The sequence below is a fragment of the Enhydra lutris genome, unplaced genomic scaffold (genome assembly GCF_002288905.1).
Source record: "Enhydra lutris kenyoni isolate GAN:26980312 unplaced genomic scaffold, ASM228890v2 scaffoldscaffold45, whole genome shotgun sequence".
Lineage (NCBI taxonomy): Eukaryota > Metazoa > Chordata > Mammalia > Carnivora > Mustelidae > Enhydra > Enhydra lutris.
This window is the reverse complement of record NW_019154129.1, coordinates 1,457,972-1,473,654: the sequence shown is the minus strand read 5'-3', so window position 1 is coordinate 1,473,654 and position 15,683 is coordinate 1,457,972. Positions and strand designations below refer to the sequence as shown.

Sequence of the window (15,683 nt, the reverse complement as noted above, 5' to 3'; positions counted from 1 at the left end):
TGCTCTCTACTGACTGCTCCAGCCAGGTTTTGATTTCAGTCATTCCCCAATCAGCAGGCGTACAACAAGGACTCAGGCATTCTAGTGGAATGCCAAAAGGCACAATCAGTGCTTAACTTTTAAGTGATTAGACTGTTTAAATAAGGTACAAATGGGTCCAACAGATATGGTAAGGTGTCAATGTGTAAAAGAACTTTAAATATGTGAGCAAGATATTTTTTCCAAGATGGATAAAATCTATGAATCTTAAATGAACATATTTTTTCTTCCGTAAAAGATCTGGCCACACTAGAACAATTACTTTTTAAACCTGTTCAATCAGCTTTTTAAATTGCCGCCTCAGGCGAACCAGGCTGCTATACAAGGAACAGCTTTCCTCAAAATGCCTCCCACGGTAACAGTGTTATAAACTAGAGTTAACTCTAAAAACAGAAACAAACTTGCAGAATTCCATTTTCATGTATTTACTTCAGGAAGGACAGTGAAATATACAGTGCCTACTATTTTTTAAATAAGCTCTATGCTCAATTTGGGGCTTGAACTCATAACCCACATGCTCTAAAAACTGAGCCAGCCAGGCATCCACAGTGAAGGGAAACGGAGGTAAAACCATTAAGATGCACGCACATGTGAAGGTCATGTTTTACTGGGGAAGACACACATGGAAATTTCATAGTGTTAAGTGCAATGAAAAAAACCCAGGGTGAAATGTTAGAGAAGGATGCTTCTTCTCAGGGAGGGGTGACATTTAGGCTAAGACGGCATGAGGGCATCCAGGTCACCGCACTCGGAGAAGCACTCTGAGAAGCGCAATCCAGACAGTAGCTACACAGGGAGAACAGTGGATGCAAAGGCCTTAAGGCAGAAATGAACTTTGGGACTGCTTTAGGGCAAGTAAGACACAGAGGCAAAGAAAAGGAGAGACTCAGCCTGCAGGGACTTAAGAGCTCAATCACTAAAGTGATAAGCCCAAGTTGGCTTTCACTGTAGAACTGTTGCAAGAGAAGAGGGATCACAGAAAGCAGAAGTAGCAGGGTAGGGATTTTAAGGGAAGTACAAAGTTTAGACCAGGGAGAGCACGGAAAACAACTAAGCAACAGTAGGTATTCAGAGGGTAAAGAAAGGTCCATGAATTTGTAGTGACAGGAATAAACTTAGCCAAGAAGAGAAGATCTTGTGTACTCAGTACCAAAATGCCTAAAGAAGTTAACAAGGGAACCTCCATCTGAAATTGTTTTCACAGGATCGTCATATATCCCAAGAAAATATGTTTACAGCAAAAGAAAAATACATTGAAGATGACAAGATTATCAATCCACAGAAACAATAAGTTGGTAATAAATCATAAGAATATTCTAAGATTTCCTTTCTAGAGTAAATTTTAAGGCAAAATCTACTGTACACAGTTGGGGAGGGCAGAGGTGGAAAGAAGTGTAATCCAACTGCAAATCAATGTGTATCTGTATCTTGAGTGGGGTCATGATTACACAGTTGTATACACTTGTCAAAATTCACTTAAGATCTATACATATGTCAACGTCATCTAAAAAAGTAACAGTGGAGTACAAAAAAGAATTCAAGAGAGGAAATATAGACTCAATCAACTAATACAAATGGAGAAAAACTAACACTATATAAACAAATGGCACAATAGGAATTTAATACGTTACACTCCACATTTTTAAAAAAATAAAAATGAAATAAATAAATAAATATTAAAAATTTAAGAACTTGTGTATTTTATATAGAAATTAAACCACAAAATGCCTGCAATCTTTACCGCTAGGCCTCATACAAAAGGGCTATGTTTTATTCTGTAGTCCCCAAAATAAAATGGGTTTTAAGAAAACTTTACCATAGCCAAAGAGAGGTAACCAAAATAGTAACAATACGAAGAGACACGAAAACAAATGACTGCTTGTGTGAATCCATCCATAAAGGGAGGTCCACCGAAAAGAACTCCAGGGTTTATTTTAGGGGATTAAAATAAGAAAGAAAGGCAAGTACATGCCAGGCAGTGAAGGCAGGAAATCTTAAATTTAGAAGTAGTGAGAATTCAAATAAACCAACAAACAAAAAGCAAAAACAGACCATAAATACGGAGAACAAATGGATGGTTGCCAGAGGGGAGCAGGGTAGGGGAATGGGAAAAATGGATGAAGTGGAGTGAGAGATACAGGATTCCAGTTCTGGAATACGTCAGAGAAATAAAAGGTACAGCATAAGGAATATAGGGGAGGGGAGAAAAAGAAAGGTTGTGAGAACTCAGTGTCCACAAAAGACCATGGACCAGGGGCACCTGGGCGGCTCAGTGGGTTAAGCCTCTGCCTTCAGCTCAGGTCATGATCTCAGGGTCCTGGGATCGAGCCCCACATTGGGCTCTCTGCTTGGCAGGAAGCCCACTTTCCCCTCTCTCTCTGCCTATCTCTCTGCCTACTTGTGATCTCTCTGTCAAATAAATAAAATCTTTAAAAAAAAAAAAAAAAAAAAGACCATGGACCACACTATATTTTTTGTGTATGACCATTCCATTGAGAGTTCTAACTTTAACTGTATTGTGAGTAGATAAAAATTATTACGGTAGCAACCATCCTCAATCAACACCAGATAACTCATGAGGGGCTTCTGCTTAGGGAATTCACACATAATAGGCTCAATACTTTTGTCTGAATTTAAATCATGAATTATGAACAAAATATTCAGGTCCTTAGCAGTCTCTTTAAGCTATGATTCAAGGCCTACATTACAGCTCCACCATAGCTCTGGACCTCTATGTTTTTCTTATCTGTACCACTCCTCAAAATTACCCCATCCTTCTGACCAAACTGAAAATATTTTGCCAAGGATAACTTGCACTTGCCACCTCCTTACTCAATTTGGGGGCGGTCTGAGATCCCCAAATTTACTGTCAAAATAGTACAGATCAATTTCATGGTCCTGCTGCTCCCTTCTCAACTGTACAGCTTTCCATCCTCTGACTCTCCAGGTTTTAAACTCTATTAATTACATATAAAAATAATAAAATCAAAAATTATATCACAATTAACATGCATGTAATACTTCACCTTTTCTAAGTTTTTTCTCCCTTATCAACCTATAACCTCCTTAAAGACAGTGATTCTATTAGTTCTAAAAATCCCTCAAGGATATTTCCTAAAGTCAAATATTTTCATTGCATTAGAACGTTATAAAATCTCCTGTTATTAAAATACCCTCCAATTAAGAGTCCCAACTTAAAAGGAACCAAAACAAAAGGGGAAAAAAGGTTCAATTTAAAGATATAACTGCCAAATGTTTCACGAAGCGTATGTTTTGTTTTATAATGGAAAAAAACAAACTTTCCCCACAAATTAAATACCCATACACAGTTATCTGATAAACCGCCACAATGTACTTGAAAATCTGTGGTACAGAACTGGTCACCATTCAATTCTACTAAAGCTCTATTCATAGTTATAAAATATGCAACTCCACTTCATTTTTTCTTTTATGTATTTCACTGTATTATGTACCTACAGACATCAAATAGTAAACAGACTCACAAAAGGGCTACACAGATGGCTCTGGTTTCAAAAATCCAGCTTCTCACAATGACAGACATACTAGTTTCTGACTTCTATCTTCACAACACTCTTCCTGTTTTTTGGTCTGTGACAAGAGAATAAAGGTACTTGCACTGTTGAGAACTCTAATCTGTCTACATTCTATCAAAAATGGAAGCTATTTTTAATATACAATTTCATCATCTTAAGTTTGGGGCACTGTAAAACACCCAATATAAATCAGTTAAAATCCTAAGATTCCAAAAGCATAGAAATAAAATCTTGTTTCCTGTTGACCTGAATGCTTCCAAACTAATCTATATATCACTCCAATATCAAATCAGTCATGTCCTTTTGGAATATTAAAATGTATAATAATTATATATTTCATTTTAAAACAAGTCATTCTGATCTCTGTCTTGATTGGTAGAACTAGATTATATTCCAAAACAAAGTCAAGAAAAGGACACACTTTGGCTAGTGGCAATGATAAAACCACTCATTTGCCTAATCATTCTTAAATCTTAATTGAGAGTGTTGTCAATGAAAAGGAAGACTATCAACCAGTACCATATAAATGCTCTCTGCTAAAGGTAGGCTTCTAGCAAGGATGGGCTTGTTCTGTTGCCATCTGACATTAGTCTACTCAGCCACCTGGAACACTTCCTGTCAATGTGTGTGAAGTATCACGTGTGGCCATGACTGACTCAACAGTCGGTTTCCAAACTAACTGACAAACTAACACTAAAAGAAACCAACAAGAACTGCTTTTTTATACTCCAATTGTTCAAAAGTCTAAACCTAAGAAAATAAAAATAAATAAAATCAGAGAAGTTGTGGTACAGAAAGGCAAGTAATTTTTCTAAAAACCAAATTATTCACATGCACCATAAGTAATCTGCTTTGTTTCGGAAAATAAATAAATCTCCATTTAAACCGAGAGGAAGATGGGGCTTTATTATGTCAGTCAACTCACACGTTACATGTTTCTGCCACAATTCTGAATGAAGAGCGGACAGAATAACCACCTCGAATTTAACTTATGAAAATTACAACTTGGCAAACAAGGTTCTTCACTGGCTGTTTAACAAAACAACTATGGCAACCCCACAAAAAATCAAGTTCTGCTATGGGATACCGTCCTTCTCCAACGAAACTTCTCCATTCCCTCTTCTACAAAAAAGTCAAGTATTTCCAATATCCTAACCAACTGTTATGTTACTCCATGTAACTAACTACATCTCACAGTATCTGTCTACCTAGGCAGTGAGTTCTGAGACTTTGTTACAAAGAATAGCTTCAAAGAAAGCTTACATCCTCTCCTCAACAAACACAACACACAAAGCCAAGAAACAGAACACATGAAAGAAGAAAACATGGATAATATTAACAATCCATGTATATATTCCATAAACATATAAGCCCTTCTGCTTCATTATCTGTCAAATGAAGTCAAGTGACCCCAGCAGGTGGCTGCAACTTTGCTACTCCATTTATTTAGAATTACAAGCTACAATTTATTGTTCTCCAAAAGCTCTACAATTACTTGTGAGGAGCACTTTATTTAGTCTTCTAAATGGATACGAAATTATTTCATATTCACTAAGCACAATACTAAGAAATAATGGAAAATCCACCGTCAAAGAGCTGTTAAATTCAAGCTCATTTATCATCTAATGTTATTAGATGCAAGAAAAAAGAAAAACCTATTTCACACATTTCAATGAAAGTATGAAACTAAGAAGATCAATGACTGATAACAATTACTTAAACTAATCAACTGATTGTATTTAAAGTATTCACAAACCCTAAGCAGTAAAGGACAAGTAAAGCTATGCTTTTCAAACAATTCTTTTTTTAACTACTTAACATCTCAATTCTAGAGTCAGGCATTAACTTTTAAAGTCTGCTAGTTATATAAAATGTTCTCAACATAGGATTTGGGAAGGCATAAACAGAGTAAGATGTGTTACCACCATCTACCCTAATGCTTTTTCTACCAAGTCTTAAATTGTTACAATCTAACATCTTAACAAATTATTGCCAGCACTGCTGAAGTTACATGTAACCATCAGAAAGCCAAAGACATCCCAACAACCTGTCTTAACACTTATGTGGCCAGTTACAGGACAATCATAATTCAAGTGTGCTTCAAAGTATGAAAAACTCAACGGATCAACTAACTCTAAAATATTGTAGACATTTAGGAAGTTCTTCTAGGCACTCAGTCCTAAATTAGGCACAAGTGCCCCATGATTAACAAGAAAAAAACAAAAATTGTACATAAAAAAAGTTGATCCTCCAAATACGTTCAATTCCAAAGAGGTCTGAGACCAAATCCCCTTCATGCAAGTGTAAATTCTCTACTCCCTTAGTGCCTGCTCAAAAAACCAAGTATGAATTGCTCTCCACCAGGTTAACTGCCCCTGCACTTGGGGAAAACTTCACTTCCCAGGAGGAGAGTGGTCGGCCTCATCAACACAGTCACAATCTCATTTCACGCCCCACAACTGCCCTGCCTAAAGTCAGAGTCAAGCCCTGGAGTGTTGGGGGTTTTGGTTTTTGAAATATTAACACGTGGGGCGGGGGGGCGCTCATAGAAGGGATCATAGTTAAGGAGCTCTTTTACGTGGGGGCTGAGAGGGCGAGGGACCAAGAAGTGAATGGGTAACAGAGAAGGTCCTGGACTCCCAGGATCCCCCAACTCAAATTCCAACTTGGTGGGTGGTAACCAGAAAATCCCCCCCCACCACCACCACCACCAGGCCCTTTTCTTCACCCTCCTTGACCCAACTCCTAGGCCAGTGCCTTCGCCGGGCGCCCCGGGTCTCAGCTCCAGCCCCGGGACTGAAATGCACAGAGGGGAGACATTTAGGCCTCGCCTCCCACGGCCTTCCTCCCCCAGCCGAGGCGGGAGGGAACCCAGGAAGCCGCGCTCGGTTCCCGGGGGGGTGGAGGGCCTAGGCCGCGCCTCCCGGCCGGATGGCCCTAGGCCTCGGCCGGCCCGAGGCGGGGCCCGGAGGTCGGGGCGGCGGACTGGGCGCCGGCTCACCCACCTGGGTTGCCAGTCATTCCAGCTCCGCGGGTACTTGGTGCCGCCGCCGCCGCCGCTGCTCAGCCGAGACCCCGGGGCTCTGCGGCTCATTACCTTCCCCGACACGACATGGCCAAGCGCCGCCGCCCAAAGAAGCGCGAGTCGCCGCCCGAACCGACCGCCGCGGACACTCCGCTCCCGCCCGGGGTTGAGGAGGAAGCCGAAGAGAAGGAGGAGGAGGAGGAGGCGGAGGGCGGGGGAGGCGGACGGCCGTTCCGGGTTCCGCCTGAGCCCGCAGCGCAGGACGAGGAGGCGGGAGTGGCGCCGCGAGGGGGAGGCGGAGGAAGGGGAGGCGACGTCTCTTCCAGGGCCGAGGGCGGCCCGCGACGCGGGGACCCAGGAGGAAGAGGACGGCGAGGAGGAGGCGGTGGCGGCGGCTCCTCACGCTTACAGAGCCACGGCTTCCCCGCCTCCCGGCTCCGCCCGCCGCGCCGCCGCTGCCGCACGGCATGCTGGGAGCGAGGGGCGGTGCCGGCGCCCGCCGGGCCAGGAGAGAGGGGCGGGGCCGACTACGGGGGGCGGGGCCGGGCGAGCGCAGCAAGCCGATCGCCCTACTGAGCCCTGGGCTCGCCTCCACTCCCCGGGGACCGCGCCAAGGTCCCCGCCCCGCCGTGGGGGTTCATGGGAGAGGGGATCTCCGCCACCACCCCCACAAGCACACCCTCCCAAACAATCTCCAGAAAGCACCAGACCCCGGAGGGTTGGGCAGTCAGGTGTAAACAGGCATCCAATCAAGGACTTGGGGGTGCCCTTTGCGCGCGCGCACAGACACGCGCGCGTGCACAGACACGCGCGTGCACACTCGGGCGTCCCCTTAGGGCTCACGTGTGCCCATTTTCCCCACCCTATACGGGAAAAAGTAAAAATAAAAGAGAGAGGGTGGATATCCACCTACCCAGGCTCCACCGAAAATGCGCCCATGGAGTCCTTACACCTTGGCCATCTCTTCACATTGTAAAAAACTAAACTAAATAGAGGGAGGAAAGGCAGTCCCCTGTGCCCCGCAATCCCTGTCCCCAGTAATGTGAAATGTGCTAAGAAATCCTCCCGCCTTAACACTTGCCCACCGTCCCCACTGGAAAGAATCTGGCTGATAGGGGTAGGGTTGCACACCTGAGCACTTCTCTCCACCCGCCCAGAGTGCCCGGGAAAGATTTCACTAAAAGCATCTGATACATAACGTGGATACAGATGCACAGAGGACGGCTGAGCCAGATGCTTCTCAAACAGCGGAGCGACGTTTGGGGAGGACAGTCAAAAGAGTCTTCACACCAACCCAGAGGGTGTTAACCTATTTTACGTTGAAAGAAGACCGTCTATTTATCACTTGTGTAATTAAAAACTGTTACCTAGTGTCTGAAGATCCTAAGAGTTTGATATTTCCACACGCAAATCAACCTTCAACCTTGGGCTCCTTGCTTATGCCCACGAATCCCTCACTCAGGTATGATCCTGCCAGTTCGAAAAGATGGAAAAGTTAAGGTTTTCAAAAGAACTTTTCTCCCCTTACTTCGCTTCCTTCCAGTTGGGGAAAAAGAAACCTCTGAACTGGGGCGGATATTTGACTCAATACAAAAATCCCCACTAGGTCAGACCCAAGCATAGCCACCTACCTGTGTTAAAATAACAATAATAGTAGTAATGATAATACTACATTAAGGGGCACCTGTGTGGCTTAGTCAGTTAAGCGTCTGCCTTCCAATCGGGTCATGATATCAGGGTCCTGGGATTCAGCCTCGTATCTGCTGCCGCTCTCTGCTCAGCAGGGCGTCTGACTCTCCCTCTACCTCTGCCCCCTCCCCCACTCCTGCTCTAGCACTCTCTCTCTCTCTGTCTCTCAAATAAATAAATAAAATCTTTTTTAAAAAGTATGACTCTTGATTTTGGCGCAGGTCATGATCTCAGGGTGGTTAAGATCAAGCCCAACGTTGGGCTCCAGGCTCAGTGTGGAATCTCCTTGAGATTCTTTCTCTCCTTCTCCCTTTGCCCCTCCCCACATTCTCAGGCATACAGGCTTTCTTGCACTCTCAAATAAATAAATAAACTCTTTTTTTAAAGAGTTTATTTATTTATTCGACAGACAGAGATCACAAGTAGGCAGAGAGGCAGACAGAGGGGAGTGGGGGGAAGCAGGCTCCCTGCTGAGCAGAGAGCCTGATTTGGAGGGGGGGGGTCCGATCCCAGGACCCTGAGATCATGACCTGAGCGGAAGGCAGAGGCTTTAACCCACTGAGTCACCCAGGCGCCCCGAAATAAATAAAATGTGTTTTTTTTTTTAAAGACCTACAGGGGAGCCTGGGTGGCTCAGTGGGTTAAAGCCTCTGCCTTTGGCTCAGGTCATGATCCCAGGGTCTTGGGATCGAGCCCCCCATTGGGCTCTCTGCTCGGTGGGGAGCCTGCTTCCTCCCTCTCTCTCTGCCTGCCTCTCTGCCTACTTGTGATCTGTCTGTCAAATAAATAAAATCTTTAAAAAATAAAAATAAGGGGCGCCTGGGTGGCTCAGTGGGTTAAGCCGCTGCCTTCGGCTCAGGTCATGATCTCAGGGTCCTGGGATCGAGCCCCGCATCGGGCTCTCTGCTCAGCGGGGAGCCTGCTTCCTCCTCTCTCTCTGCCTGCCTCTCTGCCTGCTTGTGATCTCTCTCTGTCAAATAAATAAATAAAATCTTTAAAAATAAATAAATAAATAAAAATAAATACTTTGTCCTCCCATAAATTCTGAATGTACAGCCTAATCCTGATTTATTCTTTCATTCAACATTCAGCCAAATTTATTGAGCATCCACTAACCCAGCATTGGGGAAAGGACAATAACCAAGACTCCATCCACCTCTGTCCTCAAAGAACTCTGGGAGTAGGAGTCGGAAAGATACATCTATTATTAGAAATTACTAAAATATTTATTTTTGCTCAGTTTCCCTTCTCTCCACCACCATGCAAGCCTGTCTTGCAACCTGACTAGAATGGCCCCACTCCCAAAGCCTTCCCTTAATTTTAAGTTCCGAGCTTCCCTGGACCTGCTTTCCTCAGATCTTAAACTTTTTATGTTCCAGGTGAGTTAATGCTCCTCCCCTCAGACCCATGAGCAAATGGCTGATGTGTCCAATTAATTATTTTGACTTCCCTAATCGTTTATTTTAACAATGGTGCAGGGACCAAAGTATGTCAGATTCCAAAATGATTTGCAGCACAATAACCAGAACATTAGACCCTGAAGAAAAATGTCAGGGGTCCTTTAACCTTTCCAAATTATAGAACAACAGCAGAGTAATTCAAGGACGGGCTCTGGGTTCAAATTCCAACTCCTCCACTTAAAGGGTCCTGACTGTCACAGTGCTTCAGTGTCTCATCTGTAAAATGGAGAGAATAGTACTGACCTCTTAAGAACGTTAACAGAATTAACACAGATCTTGCCTGTAAAGTGCTTTGCACAGTGCCTGCCCCATAGAAGACAATCAATAAATGTTAGCTAGACATCAGATCTACAACTTCTTTGAAGCACATGGCTATTTGGATAATATTTGACCAATGAAGAAGAAGGAAAAAAAAGTAGCTGGCCGGGGTTGTGTCCAGTTGCTCCAACAATTACTTCTTATTTGCTGTTTTCTTGTACTTCCCCAATGGAAATAATTAACCCTCAAAAGCACTACAAATTGGCAAGGGCAAAGAGGCTCTATGAGGACACAGAAGGTAGGTGAATGCCATTGGGCAGCGATCTAAGAGTGTGTATTTAAAGACTTAAATTTGTTAATACATTTCCCCCAGTAATTCTGCTTCCAGGAAACTATCCTAAGGAAATTTGCCGCGGTGCAGCCAGAGTGATTTTCTTTAATTTTTTTAAAAAGATTTCACTCTTTTTAAACAGGTTTTATTCATTTATTTTTGTGGGAGAGAGAAGGAGAAGAACACAAGCAGGGGAAGGGCAGAGGGAGATGCCAACTCCCCAATGAACAGGGAGCTCACATGGGACTCGATCCCAAGACCCTGGGATCATGACCTGAGCCAAAGGCAGACACTTAAGAGACTGAGCCACCCAGGTCTCCTAAAGATTTCAGTTTTAAGTAATCTCTGCATGCAACATGGGGCTCGAACTTACAACTCCAAGATCAAGAGTTGCATGCTCTACCAACTGAGCCAGCCAGGCACTTCACTGATTTTCTTTTCAAATAAAAATCAGATCATGTCACCATCCTACTTAAAAGCCATTAACAGCTTCCCATTCTTCTTAAGATATAACTAAGAGCCTACAATAAAAGCTAGTTTCTTCCAAATCGTAAACATCTTACCCAAACAGCTCATACCCAGAACAAGATCCTAGCGGTGATGATCAAATTTTGTCTTCATAGTAAAATCCCCACACCTAGGCTGCATCCTGGACCAATTAAAACTGAATCTCAGACATCAGTCTTTTTTTTTTTTTTTTTTTTTTTAAGTAATCCGTGTGCCCAAAGTGGAGCTCAAACTCAGGACCCTCAGATCGAGAGTTGCATGCTCTACAGACGGAGCCAGCCAAGTGCCCACAGGTATCAGTATATTTTTAAGGCTTCTGCAAGGGATTCTAAAGTGCAGACAAGGGATCCCTGGGTGGCTCAGTTGGTTAAGGGACTGCCTTCAGCTCAGGTCATGATCCTGGGGTCCTGGGATTGAGTCCTACATCAGGCTCCCTGCTCTGTGAGGAGCCTGCTTCTCCCTCTCCCTCTGCCTGCCATTCCCCCCGGTTATGCTCTCTCTCTCTCTCTCTTTCTGTGTGTGCCAAATAAATAAGTAAAATCTTTAAAAAATAAAAAAATAAAGTGCAACCAAGACAGAGGAAAGACCACCTTAAAGCCCTTAAGCCCTGAAAGAGTTATGTGTCCCTCTACCCCCAACCTTGCCTCCCAGTACATGTGAGTTCTAAAAACAATTCCAAACCACTGGGGAAAAAAAGAAGTGAAAGCCCAGTTTTTCCCATGGCAACTACTTGGATATTTAAAACAAAACAAAACAAAACAAAACAAAAATCAAATGTGATCAACTTTCAAAAAATGTTATCTTGTTTCTTTTGGTGGTGCTGCTGCCTGGTTCCCTTAGCACTTCTTCACCCCAGTCACAGGGAGTGATTTTCTGTTCCTGGAGCACGCCAAGCCTCTCTAGACTCAGGGCTTTTGCACTGCTGTTCCCGCTGCCTGGAATGCCTTTCCTATATTTGTTGCCATCAGGGTTGGGATCTGGGTGAGGTGAGCCAAATGCCTAGGTGCCAGATTTAAGAAGGCACTCACTCTCTAGGTCATGCAAATGCCAACACTGCACAGGCACGGACAGACCTGCCAGTGAGCGCCTCCCTAATATTTGGGGGTCTAGGCACCTCATCTGTCCCACCTTAGTCCTTGCACTGTTTCCCATGGCCCACCTCAATTCTTCCGAGAGGTCTTCCCTGACCTCCCTGCCCAATGCCCCCCCTTTTTTTTTAAGAATTTATTTATTCATTTGACAGAGAGAGATCACAAGTAGGCAGAGAGGCAGGCAGAGAGAGAGAGAGAGGAGGAAGCAGGCTCCCTGCCTAGCAGAGAGCCCGATGCGGGACTCGATTCCAGGACCCTGAGATCATGACCTAAGCCGAAGGCAGAGGCTTAACCCACTGAGCCACCCAGGCGCCCCCCAATGCCCTTTTTAGGGACGCTCTCTCACACGCTCTATTTTTTGGCTTGGCGGCAACGATCACTATCTACAAGTATTGGATTTCTTTGCACATTTATTATCTGTCTCACTCTTAGAATAGGAGTTCTACCTGTGAAAACAAAGTCCATACCTGTCCATCTCTACCCCCTGGATCCTCAGCACACAGCACAGCACCTTACCCAAGGTAAACACTCAAAAAATAGTCATTAACGGAAGAATGAAATGGAAATTATCTAAAATAAGAACCAAGATTGATACAAAAATATTGTTATCATTTTTACTTATTTATAGCCTCCCCCCCAAAAAAGGAACATTATCTCAATGCTCAGCAATAGGAAACTGTTTAGGGGACAGTCTAGTCATAGTTGGAATTTTCTTTTTTTATAATTATTATTATTTTTTAAAGATTTTATTTATTTATTTGACAGACAGAGACCATAAGTAGGCAGAGGCAGGCAGAGAGAGAGGAGGAAGCAGGCTCCCTGCTGAGCAGAGAGCACGATGTGGGGCTTGATCCCAGGACCCTGGGATCATGACCTGAGCCGAAGGCAGAGGCTTTAACCGACTGAGCCACCCAGGTGCCCCCATAGTTGGAATTTTCTATAGTCACTAAAAATTTATGGGGGCACCTCATGGCTCAGTGGGTTAAGCATCTGCCTTTGGCTCAGGTCATGATCCCAGGGTCCTGGGATCAAGTCCCGAATATTGGGCTCCTTGCTCAGAGAGGAGCCTGCTTCTCCCTCTGCCTCTGCCGCTCTCCCTGCTTGTTCCCTCCCTCCCTCTCTCTCTCTCTCTCCTAAAAAATTGTATTTATGAAGAATTCTTAATGAAATCAGGAAAATATTATGTTAGTGTGTTTAAAAACATCACAAGATTGAAAAGTAAATACGTACTGTTTTTCCTCAATTCAGTTAAAGCAAGGAGGAGCGATGTGCCTGGGTGGCTCTGCTGGTTAAGCCGCTAGTTCTTGATTTCAGCTCAGGTCATGATCTCAAGGTTGTGAGACTGAGCCCCCTTTTGGGAGTTTGCTTGAAGATTTTCTCTCCCTCTCTCTCTGCTCCTCCCCACACGCTCTCTCTTTCTCTCAAATAAATAAATCTTTTTTAAAAAATAAATAAAATAATAAATAATAAAAAGGAGGTGAAAACAGGAAGGAGAAAAGAAGAAAATGCATTAAAAGTGCCTAATGTTGATGTCCTGTGATCCACAGGCTCATAGGTGATTTTTTTTTCTTGCTTATTGTGGTTTCCTAATTAGAATACAGACATGGTAGTTGTAAAACAAAATTTGTTTGAAAACTAAAAGCAAGCATTCAATAAATATGTGTTGAATAAATGGACAAAGAACGGCTACCCTCAGGGCGTGGCAGTGACCCACATACACCATTTAAATAAACTTTGGCCACCATATAGGGTCTTAGCTCTAATAATAGAGACCAAGTCCGGCTAATGTTCACTGAGCATTTACTAATGCCAGCCACTGAGCCAAATGCTCTGTGTGGGTTGCTTCATGGAATTCTCCAAAACCACGCTAGGATGTCAGTATCTCTGTTGCCAACAGGAACTGAGCAGCCTGCCTAGAGTCACACAGCTGGTGACGGGCAAGGACTCTCACAGGCAGGGACAGAAGAGACATATGGTCCTCACCTCACATTCATCAAAGTCCTCAGATTTAGACCGTGGACATTATTGCCTAATGAGTTTATACACAGAGTGCTAGAGACACACTGATGTGAAGAAGTCTGGAATTTAAAACTGTGCGCCTTTAAAATAAATAAATAAAATAAAATAGTGCACCCTTACCAGTCCACACCCCTGTAGGGGTTATGCATGAATACTCCCTAATAAATGATAATTATTACCTGGTGAATAAGTAATTATATTGCATTATTGGTTTTTTCCCCTTTTTGTTAAAAGTGCTCAGTTGTAAAAAGAGAACTCTTAAAATACACCATAAATTTTGTGCCGTTAGCTATTTCTTATACATTCTTATATATATATATATATTTTATATTAGAACCTCAAAATCTCTGAGTTGACCTGACCCTTTATCTTCTGAAAGACCCTGGCATCAGAATTTGAACATAGGCCACCCCCAGAGTGCTTAACCACCAGGATTTTTCTAGATAGACACTTAAATTGATACCCTGAGTAAACCAAAGCTAAGGCTCTTTCTTTTCTTCCCTTTAATCCTGAGATCCGGCACAAGAGCTAACCCCAATTCGGCACCAAGAATTGAGGAACCCCATTCTCAAACAGGAGACTCAAGTACAAGAGTGATTCTTTTTTTTTTTCAAACACAATCTTAAAAAGCAAATTCACATCATAGAGACATTAAAGCAGATCTTTAAAAAAAGAAAAACAGGGGCGCCTGGGTGGCTCAGTGGATTAAAGCCTCTGCCTTCGGCTCAGGTCATGATCCCAGGGTCCTGGGATCGAGCCCCGCGTCGGGCTCTCTGCTCAGCGGGGAGCCTGCTTCCTCCTCTCTCTCTCTCTCTGCCTGCCTCTCTGCCTACTTGTGATCTCTATCTGTCAAATAAAATAAAATAAAAAAAATAAAAAATAAAAATAAAAAAAGAAAAACAGCAGCCGTCTTACACATGCTACCAGCAAGGAAATCTTTGTCACAGGTCAAGCTCCCTCCGTAAGGGTTATTTTTGAGTTTCCGAGTTGGTGCTTGAAGGAATTTGGCTGGGAAACTCATGACACATTTGAAATCTCCACTCAGGCTGCCTCAGCTTGAGGCAAGGGCCAAGCTTCTATGAATCAGGGCACAAAACATGCTGCCCGATGGCTCATGCATTCTCCAAACAATCAAATGGGAGGACGATGATGCCCGGCCAAAGCTATTTGTGACTTACGAAGTGGAGAAAACACAGGGTGAAATTCTCCCATGCTTGGCCCTGGAGGCACCCAAGGATTTGCCTGGCTGCTACTAAAAGAACCAGCTCCTTTGCTTCTGGAGATTAAAGCAGTATGTGGGACATATGGAAATAAAAATCAGATTTCGTAAATACAATCTCCAGCACGAAATCATTGCTGTCTCTTGTTGATACAGGTATCATATAACATTTTAAAAAAGATATCCTGTGTGTATCTCTTTCCCTTACCTGGTCAATGTCTGTCTGAAGCAGTGGATTGCATGGGAGCAAAACTTCAGGCTTTGAATGCTGATCGGCAAGCTCTCTTGGGCCAGAGATACCAAATCTTCCTTTCTCTCTGACTTTCAGAAGGAGCTCCTAGCGGTCTAGCTTTAGGTTTCTTCCTCTTGTTTTTGCTTTTTTTTTTTTTTTTTTGACATTGAGAGAGAGAGATCACAAGTAGGCAGAGAGGCAGGCTCCCTGCTGAGCAGAGAGCCCGAGGTGAGGCTCGATCCCAGTACCCTGAGATCAT

At 43.5% G+C, this 15,683-nt stretch overlaps 1 protein-coding gene across 3 annotated transcripts in view; it reads right to left on the bottom strand.

Moving 5' to 3' along the window:
• Positions 1 to 6,839, bottom strand: part of LOC111156104 (SMG1, nonsense mediated mRNA decay associated PI3K related kinase) — a 107,810-nt gene extending 100,971 nt beyond the window's left edge. For 2 of the 3 annotated variants that reach the window (XM_022516717.1, XM_022516718.1), the window contains exon 1: positions 6,599 to 6,839. In XM_022516717.1, coding sequence (XP_022372425.1) covers positions 6,599 to 6,687 — 89 coding nt within the window. In that variant the 5' untranslated portion in view covers positions 6,688 to 6,839. The remainder of the gene's footprint in view (positions 1 to 6,598) is intronic. The other variant, XM_022516719.1, reaches the window with a different exon arrangement.
• Positions 6,840 to 15,683: the final 8,844 nt, after the last annotated feature.